The sequence below is a fragment of the Ambystoma mexicanum genome, chromosome 1q (assembly GCF_040938575.1).
Source record: "Ambystoma mexicanum isolate Mex_15411 chromosome 1q, UKY_AmexF1_1, whole genome shotgun sequence".
NCBI lineage: Eukaryota > Metazoa > Chordata > Amphibia > Caudata > Ambystomatidae > Ambystoma > Ambystoma mexicanum.
This window is the reverse complement of record NC_090922.1, coordinates 754,163,113-754,178,156: the sequence shown is the minus strand read 5'-3', so window position 1 is coordinate 754,178,156 and position 15,044 is coordinate 754,163,113. Positions and strand designations below refer to the sequence as shown.

At 42.3% G+C, this 15,044-nt stretch overlaps 1 protein-coding gene across 3 annotated transcripts in view; it reads right to left on the bottom strand.

Annotated features, from left to right (window-relative positions):
* Positions 1 to 15,044, bottom strand: part of RGS18 (regulator of G protein signaling 18) — a 726,926-nt gene that overhangs the window by 111,796 nt on the left and 600,086 nt on the right. For all 3 annotated transcript variants that reach the window (XM_069641341.1, XM_069641342.1, XM_069641343.1), the window contains one exon: positions 1,589 to 1,755. In XM_069641341.1, the coding sequence (XP_069497442.1) occupies positions 1,589 to 1,755 (167 nt within the window). The remainder of the gene's footprint in view (positions 1 to 1,588; positions 1,756 to 15,044) is intronic.

The following is a 15,044-nucleotide window of genomic DNA, read 5'->3' as shown; positions in this document are numbered from 1 at the left end:
AAAGAAGATATCATATAGCAGATCAATCCCTATTGATTCCAGAATAGAGTATTACCTACTGCTAATAACATACAAATGACTGGTAGGGATTAGCCCACAGAACCTAGCTGAACCACTAAGGAAAAAACTGGGGATGAAAGCACTTAATCCAATGACACCAACTTGCTGGTGGTGCCAAGATCTAAGCCTCACCCAGGTCACCAAGGTGTCTTCTTTGCAGCGGCACCTAGATCGTGGAATGCTATTCTGCCGAATCTGAGAGAAATAAAATCACTTGACCTGTTTAAAAAGAAGCTGACAATCTGTTTATGGTAGATGCATGTGAGCTGAGATGGTTGGCGGATGTGCTGCCCATCCACATCTGTTTGTCTATCTGTTATTGCTGTGCTTGACCATCTACTTTTACAGTTTGAGCCGTATGACTCTGGGTCCTTTGGTGCATGGTAATGTAATCTTAGCAGGATCTATGGCTGAAAAGAGTTGTACTTGCTCAAGAGGATTGAGGCAGTATGAATAGAAGAAGGCACTGCCATTGGAGACCTAGGACGACCAAGTATTTTGGTGCACAGAGGGAAGCGAGGTGTCTGAGCTGCGTGGGAGAGCCTGTTTAGAAGGGGTGGGTGTTGGTGAGTGAGGCATTGTAACTAGGTGATACAGTAGCAGCATGGTGCTATTCTTTGAGTTTTGTGTGGTTATAGCCAGTGACAAATTTAGGAAGTCACTTCTTTCTCTACACTGTAAGTGCTGCAGATATCCAATGTAGTGGTGCTTGTAGACACAACCAACCCTGAAATGCTGCCACTTAAAAGGGACACAACATGTCTGATCTTGCATATGTTTAGTCTATAATGTTATGTAAGTATGCATTTAGGTTTTTAACAATTGTAGATCACTATGTCTCACAACTGCCTGTTTCGAACATCTGTCCCTCTCCTAACAATCATTGAGCTTAAAACGTCTTTTTCAGTCAACAAAGCAAGAACGAAGAGAATCTTCCTCAGTTTAACTGTGCCTTCACTGGATAAATGGAGGGAAAATCAGTGTTGTCGATGGTGCACACTGGCAGTTCCATCCTACTGGACTATAAAATTAGCCTGTGCTAACACTCAATTGATCAAACTAATAAGGATGAATTGCTTAATGGATTCTGCTGGATTCAAATATTGGTATTGAAACCTTGCAACATGCCAGTGGACAGATGTAACCTGTGAGCTATCCATCTGATGGAGAATCCATGTTAATAAGGGGTCAAAGCTGCTAGGGATGGAATATATGGCCCCCCTCCTTACTTTATTCCTTATAAATATTTGCTGTAGGAATTGAAATGTCCAAGAACCCCAGAAGTAAATATTTGGATGGAAAAAACAAGCCCAATCAACACCTAGCAAGTATTCCATTGCCTTATTGTTCATGAATGGACACAAAGCACAACTGATGCATATTCCAGCTCACAAGACCCAGACCTCACTCCAGCGCAGTATGATTTGGGGTATTCTTTTCTACATGGCACAATCAAGTTCTGAATGATGACTCTATGGTGAAATGAGTGGATGCATGCACAGTCTATGTTGGTTGATATTCTCCATACCTCTTTTGGAGCCTCCTTCTGAATGAATTTCTCAAAGATCGTCTTCGCCGTGGATGAAAGTTGTTGAGTCGTCTTGCTTTCCTTGTACTCCTCACAGGCCAGCCAAAACTCAATGTTCTCCTCGCTGAACTCTGTTTTAAGAAACCTTGTAAAGGCTTCTACGCCATCTTAATCAGGAAAACAAATCACACCATTCAAAGAAGGAACACGTATGAAAGTTAAATATCCAAATGAGCACACTCAAGGTTCTAAATATTTATATATGTTCACAGATATTGTCACAATTATCTTCCACAAAACAAATAGTCTGCAACATATTCCGATTAAGCTCATTCAAAAGCTTTTTTTGGAGGACTTTCATTAGATTAATACATATTTCATTCTGTAAAATATTTCATTTTCATATAGAAGAAAATCATGTGACATAATTTACATACATACAATCTCAAAATCACATAGATATAAGAATAGAGGAGCACTAAAGTCTCATAGCGACCATCATGAAAAACACCCCATCTTCCAAACAAAACATAAAATACCAACATACAGTAGTGTATGTTTAGCAATTTAGCCATCATGTATAAAAAACACACAGAACAACAGTTTCTAGTATACTAAAGCATCAACATAGACACCCAAAAAGAAGTTGTTCAGAACTACATGTAAAGGTAGTCCCAACACATTTAAATATTTCCTGTATCATGCTTGTTTTAGAAAGCTACAGACAGAACACTAAATACACATATATCCCATAATATATTGAACATGGTTGTATATCTTTCTCTTGATGGTTGTATATCTTTTATTTGGGTGTCAACTTGAGTTTCAGATGGGTGGGCATATTTGCTCTTTCAGTCTGCCTTTTTCAGTGCATATCAAATTTCATTGGAGGAGGAATTTATGAACATGTCCACAGGATTATCTACAAAAATGTAATGTGTGAAGGTGAGTCCCACTATGCATACATTTACCATCAAAGATACTCATATATCCATAGGAAAAAATGAAAGGCTCCTCTTTTTGAAAAGATCAATTCACAATGTTGAAAACACACCTGTTTATTTTCAATTCGGTTGGCAATTTCAACCAGTAATATTTAAGAAGTCAAATCAAAACCAGCCACTCCTGAAAGGAGAATAACCAGATGAAGCTGGCTCTCCTAAATACTCAACACTATTCAAATGACAAATACACAAGATTAGGATGTTAAATTGATAACCAGCTAACCAGCTGAACCCATCCCCACCTTCTCACAGGGGAACGTCATCCCGACATTACTGGCCAGGTCCCGCCTGTATGTAATCATACAGTGCTCCAAGTAGAGAAATAAGGTAAACTGGTGTTACATAAGGTTGCTTTTGCTGAGCCTATTTTCATACTCTTATCAGGATGCCTATATGCTATCCCATCTGTATCTGGGCAATTGTTTGAATCCTATATGGTTTTGCTGGGCTCGCCTGGTGAATCATGTATTTGTTGGTGTCATCTCACACCATCCATCTGTATCCAATGCCACTAATTGCAGTAATACTAGAGATGCCTTTTGTGCGTGTAACTTGCAAGTTGGTGTGTCACTCAATGTGATAGCTGCGATGGCTACATCATGGCCATCTTAGAATTCCTAATATGCTCAAAGAGGGAATAGTACCGCCCGAGCGTTACTGCTACTGAAATAGAGACAAAGTTGCAGCCATCTTGTGCGTCATAATGGGTATATCTGACCTCCATGTCCTAACGTGCTGTGGAACATATCACAAGCATTACAGTTCCAAAGTTCTCAGACAATATGTGCGACAGCAGTTGTAGTCCTCAAGAAACATCTGTTATGTTCAGTGTAATACCCCGAGAGTATCTCACAACTCCTTCCTAGCCACTGGAGGCAAATGCAGTTGACCCCTCCACCTTGGTTGGCACAGGCTCCTGAATCCAGTATCCACAGATAACCTTGAGGCAGCCAATGGGGGGATGAGTGTTAGGGAGAAGTTGTGGATAGGTAGGGGGTGTTTAGGGTAACCGGAAAAGAGGTTTAGGGTTCTTGAATTGGATAGGTATGGGTAATAAAGGGGATAGTGGGACGGGTATGCCCAGACATGGGTCCCGTGCCTGCTGGGCCTAGAGACCCAAGCTACTCCTCACTGATGAGGCCCAACAAGGCCAAAACATGTTTGGGGATGCTTGTGGTCTCGCGCCTTGAAACACTTGTGTATAGGCGCGTTACAAATGCCATATCATTACATGTGACCTAGCAGTTCGGGCTGGACTGCCCCCTTTAGTGTGGGACCAAGCCTGATTTGCATATGGTTTTTCCCCTTCTGTAATGGCTTGGCAGGCGAAGAACGATGGCCTGGAAGGTTGCCCAGAGCAACACCAGTGGTTAAGATTCAGTCTAAACCTTCCAGCCATCACCTCTTTGTTTTTGCTCCGGCATAACACACAGTCATGAACCGTGAAAATACCTCCTGAACCTAGTCCTGACATCAGCTCAACAACCTTCTTAATTATCACACACCTTTCATTCATAGTCCAGCGACTAACATATGCACATGATGTGTTATCAGAATAACCTCCTGATAACAGCTATAGCTGTAGTAATAGCACCCTTACTGGTCCTCCAAATACCCCTTGCCTTACCACCTGGTGGAGGCTTTTTCCATAGGATGCTCTTAGCACTAGTAACATGCATTGAACACTCTGTAGGAGTTGACAAGCGATTAGCAACAAATAACATATGGCTTCTCCACTCCTTAGTTCACAGACAGGGAACATCCAAGAAACCTAAATTCCACCTTCTGCGGCGTTCACAGATTGAGTTCATGTGATAAGCTGCAACTGAGTGCACATAGCTGCAAACAAGCACTCTGTGTCTCAGCGCTCAGTGGCATGCTGGTAATTCGCACTTGTAATTGAAAAGCGTGGGAAGGTTGCAAACAAGAGTTACTGACACACCCTCCCTGGAACCGTGTGTGCACTTAACTGTCACCTGAGGGGACCAACGGCATCTATCCAGGCAATGCTAATGCAGCATTGTGCGGTCACATAGCCATTAGTCAGGTCCGTTCCTCCATGAGGGACAGTGTCTCCTTGGAGCGCACATAAACTCGCTAGCCGTGTCCTGCCACCACCTCACCACTGGTGCCCGGGTTCCTGAACTCTGTAACCTGCTCTCCCCGGCCCATGCCTGCAATGCCGACAATCACCAACAAGCAGCATGGGCCGGGGAGGGGTTTAAGTAGCATGCACGAGCGTGCTCATGCGCCGGTACACTGAAATACATGTCTTCAAGGGAATTGTTGTGCTTGGGCCATCTCAGCCCGCAAATGTAGTCCTCAGGCAATTTTAGACCGCAATCAACCTCTTTCCCTCACATTGAGGTTGTGATTGATCTAAAACCTGCTATCAGTCTGATCCAAAAAGACCAATGTTGTTACCTTAGTCTCAAGGCGCAGTGAATACGCCAATGGCTCAACCTTCTCTTAGTGTAGGAAACTGATGTTAGATCCACGTATTAGTGTTGTCCACTGTATTTCCTCATTAAGGTCTGTCTCATATGTTTTAAGTTGATTCATCCATTGTTGTTCCAATCCAAGTAACCGATTAAAGGTGGACAAATAATGTCTGTCTGGTTTCATCATATAAATAATCTTTCATTTCAGGTTGATCAGAGTGATTGTGTTTGAAATAATGTTGCAACAAGGGGACTGTATTGGTTTGATTCTGAATCCTCGATCTATGTTCACAGATTCTAGTGGTAACTTTCCTTTTAGTAATTCCTATGTAAACCTTTAATCAAGTGCAACACATAATGTATATTGCTTTCATGGTGTTACAGTTCATGTGGTTGTTCTGTGTCCAATGGATTTCATTATGGACACACAGTGCTCTTAATCGTGAAATCTCACACACTACAAATTCCACATGGAAAACGCCATACAGCTGGGCTACGCTGTATGTTACAGTGCTCTACAAGCATATTGAAGGTAGCGTCTTTTTGCACAAACCGTCAATGTACTAAACTATGACGGATATGTCTGCCTCTTTTCAATGCAAATAGTGGATATTGTGTCACACAGCCAGTGCTTTTAACCAGATTTCAGTACTTCTTGACTAGTTTCTTAACCTGTGTGGTATTTTTGGAAAGAAATGCGACACAGAGTAAACTCAGGTCTGGTGCAGTTTTCTGTTTATGAGTTAGGAGGGTCTCCATCAGTAAATCGAGCTCCCTTTGCTGAGCGTTTGAGAAGTGTACACGGATAGAACCTCTCTGATTGTCTCTCTATAAGTGCATTGGCATGCACCACATAGTCATATTTAAATGAACAATCACGCCTAATTCAAAAAATTGGCAATTGGGCAGATTTTCCCTCAATGCCTTGGGGTTCTGGCTACTGAAGAGGATCATGTGATTACGGTGTGTTTCCTGTCAATGTAAGGTTGCATACGTTTTCCCTTGGTTGTATCTGATCATCAGATCTAAAAACGGCACATCGTCAGGGTCACTATGATGTATGAATTGAAAATTGGCATTCCATGTATTCACCCATATGATAAACTCATGTAACTTATGTTTTGCCCCATTCCAAATGAAAACATATCATCGATGTAAGATTTCCAACACTGAAACTTGTCCAAATATGGTTTGTTGTCTGTCTTCAAAATCTGCAATGAAAATATTGGCCAAACTAGGTGTAAACGATGCCCCCATGGCAGCACCTTCCTTTTGCAAAAATAGCTCATTGCCAAATGCAAACTAGATATTGTATAGCACTAGTTTTAGTAAATCTATGATAACATCAGATGCAAACTACTGAGGGGGTTGCCAGATTTTCATTTTGTCTGCGACTACCTTTAATACATCAGAATGGGGGATGTTAGTGTATAGAGTTGTGATATCACAAGTAACCAAGAGTTTGTTCTTGCTGCAATAGTCCACCCCTTCAAAATGGATGATGGCTGCCATGGTGCCTTTTAAGAATGATCTTGTTTCCAATACAAGGGATGTAAAAAGGGGTCTATATATGTATCACTGGGTTCTAATAAGGAACCACACAAGGAGACAATAGGACAATCAATCTTGTGGGTCCCTGCTATTCTTGTGGATTTTAGGTAAAGCATTAATCACCTGGTTTCTAACATCTCAAGGAGTAAGATACAGAGCTTTTTTTTGGGTCAGAAAACCTGATTCAACTGCCATTATGCAAAGTTCATAAAGTTGAAACATCAGATCCTCTGTTGGATCTTGGAAGATTTTCATAAAATGATTAGAGTTATCTAAGAGGGTTCTGACCATTTGTGCATAATGTGGTGTATCCATAATGACAATCCCACCCACCTTTGTCGGTGATTTAATCACAAAAGATGTGTGACCTGGAGTTGTTTAAGAGATTTTTTTATTCTTGTGTGGTGAAATTATTAGAGCAATTAGTTGAGTCATGTTTCAACACCTTTGGTAATTCCACAAGACCATTTTCTCAAAAGAGAGGATCTCCGGTGGCATATCCTGATTGTTGGGGCGAAAAACATAGATGGTGGCCTAAAAAGGGTGTGTGCCCCCTCTTTGTCCTCCTCTTTACCATCAAAGTCAACTTTCAAACTAATGTTCCTAAAGAATATTTTGAGTTACACTTCTACTATGTCGATATTAATTTCCTGGAAAGGGACAAAATGTAATTCCTTAGAGAGAACACTAATTTGTTTTTCTGACAAAACTTCAGACGATGGATTAAAGATAGGCAAATTTACCTTGTGTAGTTTTTCTGCCGGGTACTGTTTCAAGTATTTCTGCCGGGTACTGAATGTCCCCTGTTGTCCCTGGGTCTGATAATTCTCTTGTATCAGTGGTCGACGACCTTGTGATTGGCCCCTGCCTAAAACGGCCTATTTCCCACTTCTGGTTGTGCCGGATCACTACCATTGTCTGTTTCTGCATTGGAAGAACTACTGGTATCCAAGAAGGTCACCCACTTCCCGTTCCTCACATCTTGTGATCTTTGTGGTTAGCAATAAAACACAACAGGCGTTTTATAATCAACATGAAGTTAGGGATACACCATTTCTTTAGAGAAATTAGAGATGTCTTTCTTAAGTTTGCTTAACCTTTTTTGCAAGTCAAAGTTCCTAAATTACTCAATCTCCTTGTTGATTAAATTCAATGTGTTTCTCGCATCTGCAACCAAGGCTTTGGTGGCAAACACCTAGTTATATAATTCCAGCTCTTGTTTAATTGTTTCAGCTAATCTCGTGGCAGTATTTATTTTGTGGAGCATGTGGTCTGTACTGTATTGTGTGGCTATTTGAGAAAAAGCTACTTTATAATCTTCATCTTCTGGGAACAATATGGATGCTGTTTGTATCTGGCAGCCCAAGGGAATGATACACATATCTTCAACTGCATAAGACAATCTTTGATATTTCTTTCAGTTAATGTCAACAGATGGACCTCGACAAGTAAAGGGATCCATTATGAGTTAAAACCAGGGAATATTCATGAAATCAACAGTTTTTAAGATTATCATGATTATGAGTATGAACCAAATAGACTGTAAGCAGTATATTTAGGGAAACAACCACACAATGAATAATGTCCCCTTTTAGTAATTCTCTGCTTTAATATAATCTTTAATGGTGAAATCAGTTTAATGGTGAGGACATCCAATCACTACCCTAACCTTCTGAAACCCACCACCGAGATGATCTCCATGATTACTTTCCTGTCGACAACCCTGTACTATTAAGACTCTGCACCATCTCAAATCTTGAGTATGCTAAGTGGACAAGCATGTATTATTCGGATGCAACACCATCTCAAAACTTGGGTATGCTATCACCCACTGCGTCACATTTCTTTGCCCAAACCTCAATCTCACTAAGCCAGGCACAGTTTGCTGAAACAATACCTTGGCTCTCAATCTCACTGAAATTGCACTCGCTGTCACCGCACTTAAAACCTTAAATATGGTTATTTATACATCAAAATGCATCAATTGAAAGTATTTTCAAAACCTCAATTCGTATACCTCGAATCCTAGTCATCCCACAGTTTGTTATCCGGATCCAGCAGACATGCTGCTGGTTGAAAGGCAGGCAGACTGTTTCAACTTCATCTAGCTTGCCTATATGTAAATTCTCTAGTAGCACCCATAAAAATGCCAAGCATTTAAATTAGAGGTGGGAGAAACAGATCTCTAACCACCCGGTTTTTGGTGGTTTGCCTCTGGTGAACCTTTTAACATTTTCTGGTATGTTGAAGTCACCAGGGTAGAGAGCAGGGTCCGGTGAGGGACGAAAGACTAGTGCCGATCCCCACTGTCCCATATTAGATGTCCCACTGAACTTCTGGGGTTTGGCAGGCTCTTGCACATGGGGAGCAATGTGCTGTAGGCTGGATGCACCCAAAAAGTTACCAGCAACAATGTTTAGGTCATCAAAACCATTGGATCAGTGTCCCACAAGTGTCCCAGGTGCATTTTGGGAAACGTCGCGCATCCCTAATCCATAATGTTGAAAAACTAATCTTTTTGATCTGTCACACTAACTGGTCCTACATGGAAGTACCTTTATAACATTCAGTTTGCAGCAGGGCCACAGTTTGTTAGTTGAACTGAATTAATGCAGTAAGAGAGTCTCCAAAATCGCTTTCTTTAGAAGAAAAAGAAGCCTCGAGTATCACAATTATGCTGCATAACATACGGTGTCTATTTTCATCAAATATTGCATATCTAATTATAAACATTGGTATGCTTAGTTAGGATTTGATGGCATATACATGAAGACACAACGATTATCTTTAGCTTGTCAATTAATATTATAGTACATATACACTACAGATTACAGTCGGCGCTGATTTTGATGAGGCAGGTGTGATATATGGAAGGAAGCTGTGATGCTTCATTTAACTATCCATCAGTGTTTAGTTGGGATGTTAAGGTAAAGCAGATGCTGGGGTGCTTTGCTTTTACAGTTTTACAGAGAGCAATCACCCTGTTATAGTCATAAGGCAAAACAACCTGCCAATGTGCTGCTCAGTAGATAAAGGCAGTGCTAACCTACCATTCTGGTAGAGGTCCCATGAGGTCTCATCCTTGAAGCACCTTTACATCACCCTGATTTCAGTACAAGTTGTGATTTTCAGCAATGTACAGCTTTGCACAATAGGTGTTATTGCGATGTTATCCCTGGAAGTCTATGCAAAAAGGACGTGCATACTCGTCCTTGGCACTTGAAGTGGGTGACCGTTCCTTGGTGCTCGCCAGCTGTTGCTGCATGGTCTACCAGAGCAATGCAAGAGGAGCTCAGTCCACTGGTTGTTAAGTCGCTGGACTTTAGCCCCCAAAATATCAATCTGCAAGAAATGATATGAGGCATTTACCAGGGAATTAGGAAAACAATTCCCAAACCCTGAAAAAGCAGAACAGCCCCCATCTCATGCACCATTAAGTACAATACAACATCACACAAAGCATGTCTACTTTCTACCTAATTCGTCTGCCCAGGAAGAACTAATGAAGGTTGCTAAGCACCAAAGACACATTAGGTGGTGATGCCTAAAACGCCTGCCGCGCAGCTAGACTCTGTAATACGGCTTTCATTTTAATGCCTGCTTTTTGCTGAAGCTGAGCGCATGCAGAGGCTTGTTCTCTCCCTCTTTCAGAGCACAGCCATTCCCATTGCACAAAGGAAACCCCGCAGGTGGGCGTGCAACCAAAAAAGATAACTCATATTTGAATTATTTTAAGAGGAAAAACTACAGACTGCAGGGACATCAAACCATTCCTCCTAGAGGTCAGGTAATGACATGCCCAACACGCCAATATATAGCCTACAAAAGTGGCGCTTGGAAACGTGGGAGAACAGCGCATCTGTACAGCTTGAAGCTGGAATTCCTTTTAGTTATACTTTGACCACCCATTGCTGTCCCGTTCCTGCTGTGGTCTCATATTTCTCTAGAAACCGTACTAACACAAAGGGTTAAAACAAGAACATCATTGCTAAAATACACTTTCTAGACGGTCAGTCCAGGGAATTAAATCAAAAGGTGGTGCCTGCACATTTCTTCAACTAACGATCAGCAGCAGCTCACATCCCACATCAGTGCCTTTGTTCCCAAAAGTAAACACACACGAGACACATTGACACATGTCACGACTGCAACTCTTTTCACAATGTGATATAAAGAAAGAACGAGTCCCTGTCCACCAAATTCGAATTTGAGATTTACATACAAGATTAATTCAACCTATTTATGAAAATAAAGAACAGACTATTGAAACCATTCCTTGATCATCTGTGAATCTGAACTATTTGATCACAGACTATTAACAGAGGATCAAAGACATGAGAACAAACTGCACTTTTGCTTCCGTTTGTATGTTGGGAGCATTTAACTCACTTGTAAATCTCATTCCTAAAGGAGAACTGTTTTCCTGTTTTCGATCACACTTGTGGTCACCAGATCACTCTCTGTCAGCAAGGGCTAGGTGTGTATGAACAAAAGTTCATCTGATGTTGAATCACATGGCTTAAAGTAGGATACGTGTTTGAACCACCCATTCAGTGTCATGCAGCTTCCAGATTCACAGGAGGGCTTTGGTGATGGCCGGGTTAGGCTATTTCACGAAGGGTTAATAAACTAGAGTGTACTATAGAGTAGTGTCAGGAAGAAGGGTAGGGACAACTAGGGTTGGGTTTGCTTACCAAACGCTATGTGATGCATACAGTGATATGGGGATGGTGAACCACACAGATGCCATCACCAGAGATTTGGGAGGCAGGCCATGCACCTATATATTGCTCGTCCTGTGTAGTGAGTAGAGAAGAGATGTGTGCCATCTGGTGACACTGGGAGGAGGACAGGGAGGAGCCATGAACCCTTGAGTGTATCTTGTGTGTGAGCCATGCTGGTCTGAAATTGCTCAGAGGGAGCAACAGAGATTTGGAGATGTGGCTGAGACACAAAACAGTGTCCATCTCCTGAAATGTGTATACAAGAAAGACACCTGGGAGGAGGAGTGGGAAGAGCCACTTGTGCATAGGTGCATTATAAATGTCATATCATATCAAATTCAGAAGGACAGGTTGTGGGAGAGGCACAATTGAATGATTCTGCTGGGAGGGGGCAACAGCAATTTCAGAGATGGGTGACATACCGTTCAATGGTCCCTCTCTAGAAGTGAGGGCAACACGTGCCATTGGGAGAACCCTGGTTGGAGAAGCATGTGGAACCACAAATCCCTGGAGATAAGCTTATGGGGTAGGCATGCTTGCCTCATTATTCTGGGAGGGAGCAGCAGAGATACAGAGATGTGGATGGTACATCATTCATTTTCCATCACTTGGGTTGAGTGAAGTAGAAATGCCATTGTGTGACATCTGGGAGGAGGAGTGTGTTGAACAGGGGAAACCCTGACAGCTGCTTTTGGGAGTGGCACACGTGCCTGATTTTCCAGGGATAGAGCACAGATATTTGGGGAGTTGCTTGACACGCATATGGACACGTTTGAAACAACCTGTCAGCACCCAAACAGGCATGGAGAGGTGTGCTGCTCATGAGCTTTTCGCTCCTGTAGCATAGATCTGGGCATACACTTGGAACAGGCATTCTCATTTTTTTTATTTATTTATTCATTTATGTGCATTTGTCAAGTAAATTATGTTTCAAGGAGGTACACATAAAATGTATACCTCCTTTACCTCTTTTGATAGCATTGGCCGAGGACAGGCAATAATATGTGGGGGTGTAGGGTGGGGAATTGGTACAGAAATAACCAAACAATAAGATTACAGTAATGTAAAATAAAAAGGCATATCCACACAAGGCTTTTATAATATATAGATGCTTCACTAAAAACACAAACAGTTGGTCAAAAACAATACATAATCTGACATCCGCTGTATGCATTTTAGCAATAAATCATTTGGAGGACACTTTCCTGACATGGTTGGAAATGTTGCTTCCAATGTGTAGACGGCTAGATCTTTTGTGCCAGGTTTACCAAACAAAAAGAGTTTTCCACTTTATAAGTTAATTTTCGTCTGAGGCACTTTTTAAACGCATAACCCCATTGTTGCTAAAGATTAATTTAGTTTCAGTTGACTGTAATTTCATGCCATAGCTTGCTTTGGCCTATTAAACTTGATTGTTAAGGTGAGATATGTTAATAGACATCTGTATGATAGAAGAATGTCTCCTTGGCACCAAGTGTTCTTTCAAAAAGGAAAAAAAAGCATAAAGGGTTGCTACTCAGCTCCAGCATTTTCTCATTTGCTGCTGTGTAGACATTTATATTAGATGCTGTGTTGCCTTGCAGTTGATGGCACACCGATTACTGATGCAGATCATAAATTATGCATGAGTTGGTTTATATATGGCTGTTGGTTTGTTCAACTATAGCCCCAATGGAAAGGGAGCGTGGGAACCCCTCTACTGACAACCAACATGGGTCAACTACCCTGTTCTATTGAATGTCTTCCACTCAGCGGGTCTACCACCACATTTTAGCTCACTGCACCCTTCACAAAACCTGGGGTTTCACCGTAAGTAACCCAGGGTAATCTAGGCAAAGACCCCTTGCTCACTGTGCTTAGAGAGGCACAGTGTCACCTCACTGATGAGGCACCACTAGGCCGAAACAAGTATCTGGGGTTGCTGATGGTACTGATATTCAGAAGAGAATTGCCTAGCATTTCCGTGTTAGACTGCCCTGGTAGATGGCAAAAAGACTGCTATGCAAATGGGTAGTTCTCCTCTGTGAATGGTGCAGTGAGTTAAAACGTGGTCGTATACCCTGCTGAGTGGATGGAATTAAATAGAACAGTGTATCCGATACCTGCTTGTTCTAATTAGTGTGCTTCCACACTCCTGTGCATACCCCCAATGGACACAGGTGATGGAGTTGGTGGAAGAAACCCACAGACTACAATTTCTAAAACATAGAACACTGCCTGAAAGTGAAACTGTTTAGCAGATCTACCTTTCATGGCAGAATCCATTTCATGAGCTCTTGAATTTTCAAAAAGCAAGGAGATTCCCAATAGCAGATGAAAATCCTTCACACCTCCACTTATATGCCTTGCCCTCTCAGCTGCCTAGTACACAGTTTACCATTCCACTTCTTTCAGACCAATGCCAGCCTTGCCATCCAGAGATTCACTCTTCACCCATCTCTCCCACAAATCCTTCTCTATTTCATTGAATGTTGACACCTCTGATCAGTGCCTTAAGTGACACTGGAAAATGAGGCAGGGCTCATCAAGGGGGCATGGCCTAATGATGTGGGTTTGCTGGCTCATTAGGCCATGCCCCCTTGATGAGGCCTGGTTTAATGGGCTACACTCACCCCTGCCGGTCAGCCCTATGTAGAAACCAGCCCCCTGTCATACATGGGGGCGAGGGTGCCGAACTCTGCATTTATTTACTAACAGCTTTCTTGGCAGGGGACATCGCTTTGCCTTTTCAGCCTTAATGGTGGCACTGCCCCTCACCAGGCATCATGCCTGGCGAGGGACACCAACACCATTAAGGCTGAAAAAGTGAGGCCGCTGGAAGCCAAAGCCTTTTTTCCGCACATTTGTGTGAGTTTCAGGCTTTAGAAAAAAAGCCCTTGGCTTCCAGCGGCCACACCTTTTCTTCGATAATGGTGGCTCCAGCCCACAGGCATCTCTTGATTGAAGGAATGCCTTACAGGATCCGGTTCCACCATTATGGATTAAAGGAATATTTTTCTGAAGCCTGAAGCTCTCACACATGAGTGAGAGCTTCACATTTTAGTCAAAAAGCATTGTCCTCTAGCAGCTGGGGTGCCCAGGGGACATTAGTGAGCCCCAAAAGTGCCTTGCCTCAGAATGATATTTCAGAGACTGCGCAGGCTCGGCCCTGGCAAGCCCCGACCCACATAAAGCCCTGCCTCTGCTCCTAGCTCTCTGTGGGTAAGCATCCATTGGATCTTCTTTCTGTCCCTTTTTCACCCTTTGCATCTCCCTCCTTGAACAACTTATCACGTTCTTTGGATTCCAATATCACATATTTGCAAATATTTGCTTTCCCTATGTTTCTTCCTAAACTCTCTGCCCACATAAATGACTGCCTACTGGCTACCGCCCATTAGTTAGCACTTTGTCATGTAATGCTTTTAGCCTGACGTGATCTATCTTCCTGACTCCAATGGCCATCCTTGCCTGTCATCCTATGTATTATTCCCATCCGACTTACTCTCCCACTGACCCAAGGCAAACAATCTTAGGGTCCTTTTTGACAGAACTTATGTTCTTCAGCACTTTATCACTTCTAGCCCAACAGTGGCTAGGTTTCACTTGTTGGATATCAGGTAAATGTGCCCCCCTCCTAACATACAATTGAATACAAATCATATTCTATCCTAATAATGAGCAGCATTAACTGCTGTGCCAGCCTCTTTCAAATCTTCCCTCTCTTCTCCTTCTCGCCACTTGACAAAGAACTGAT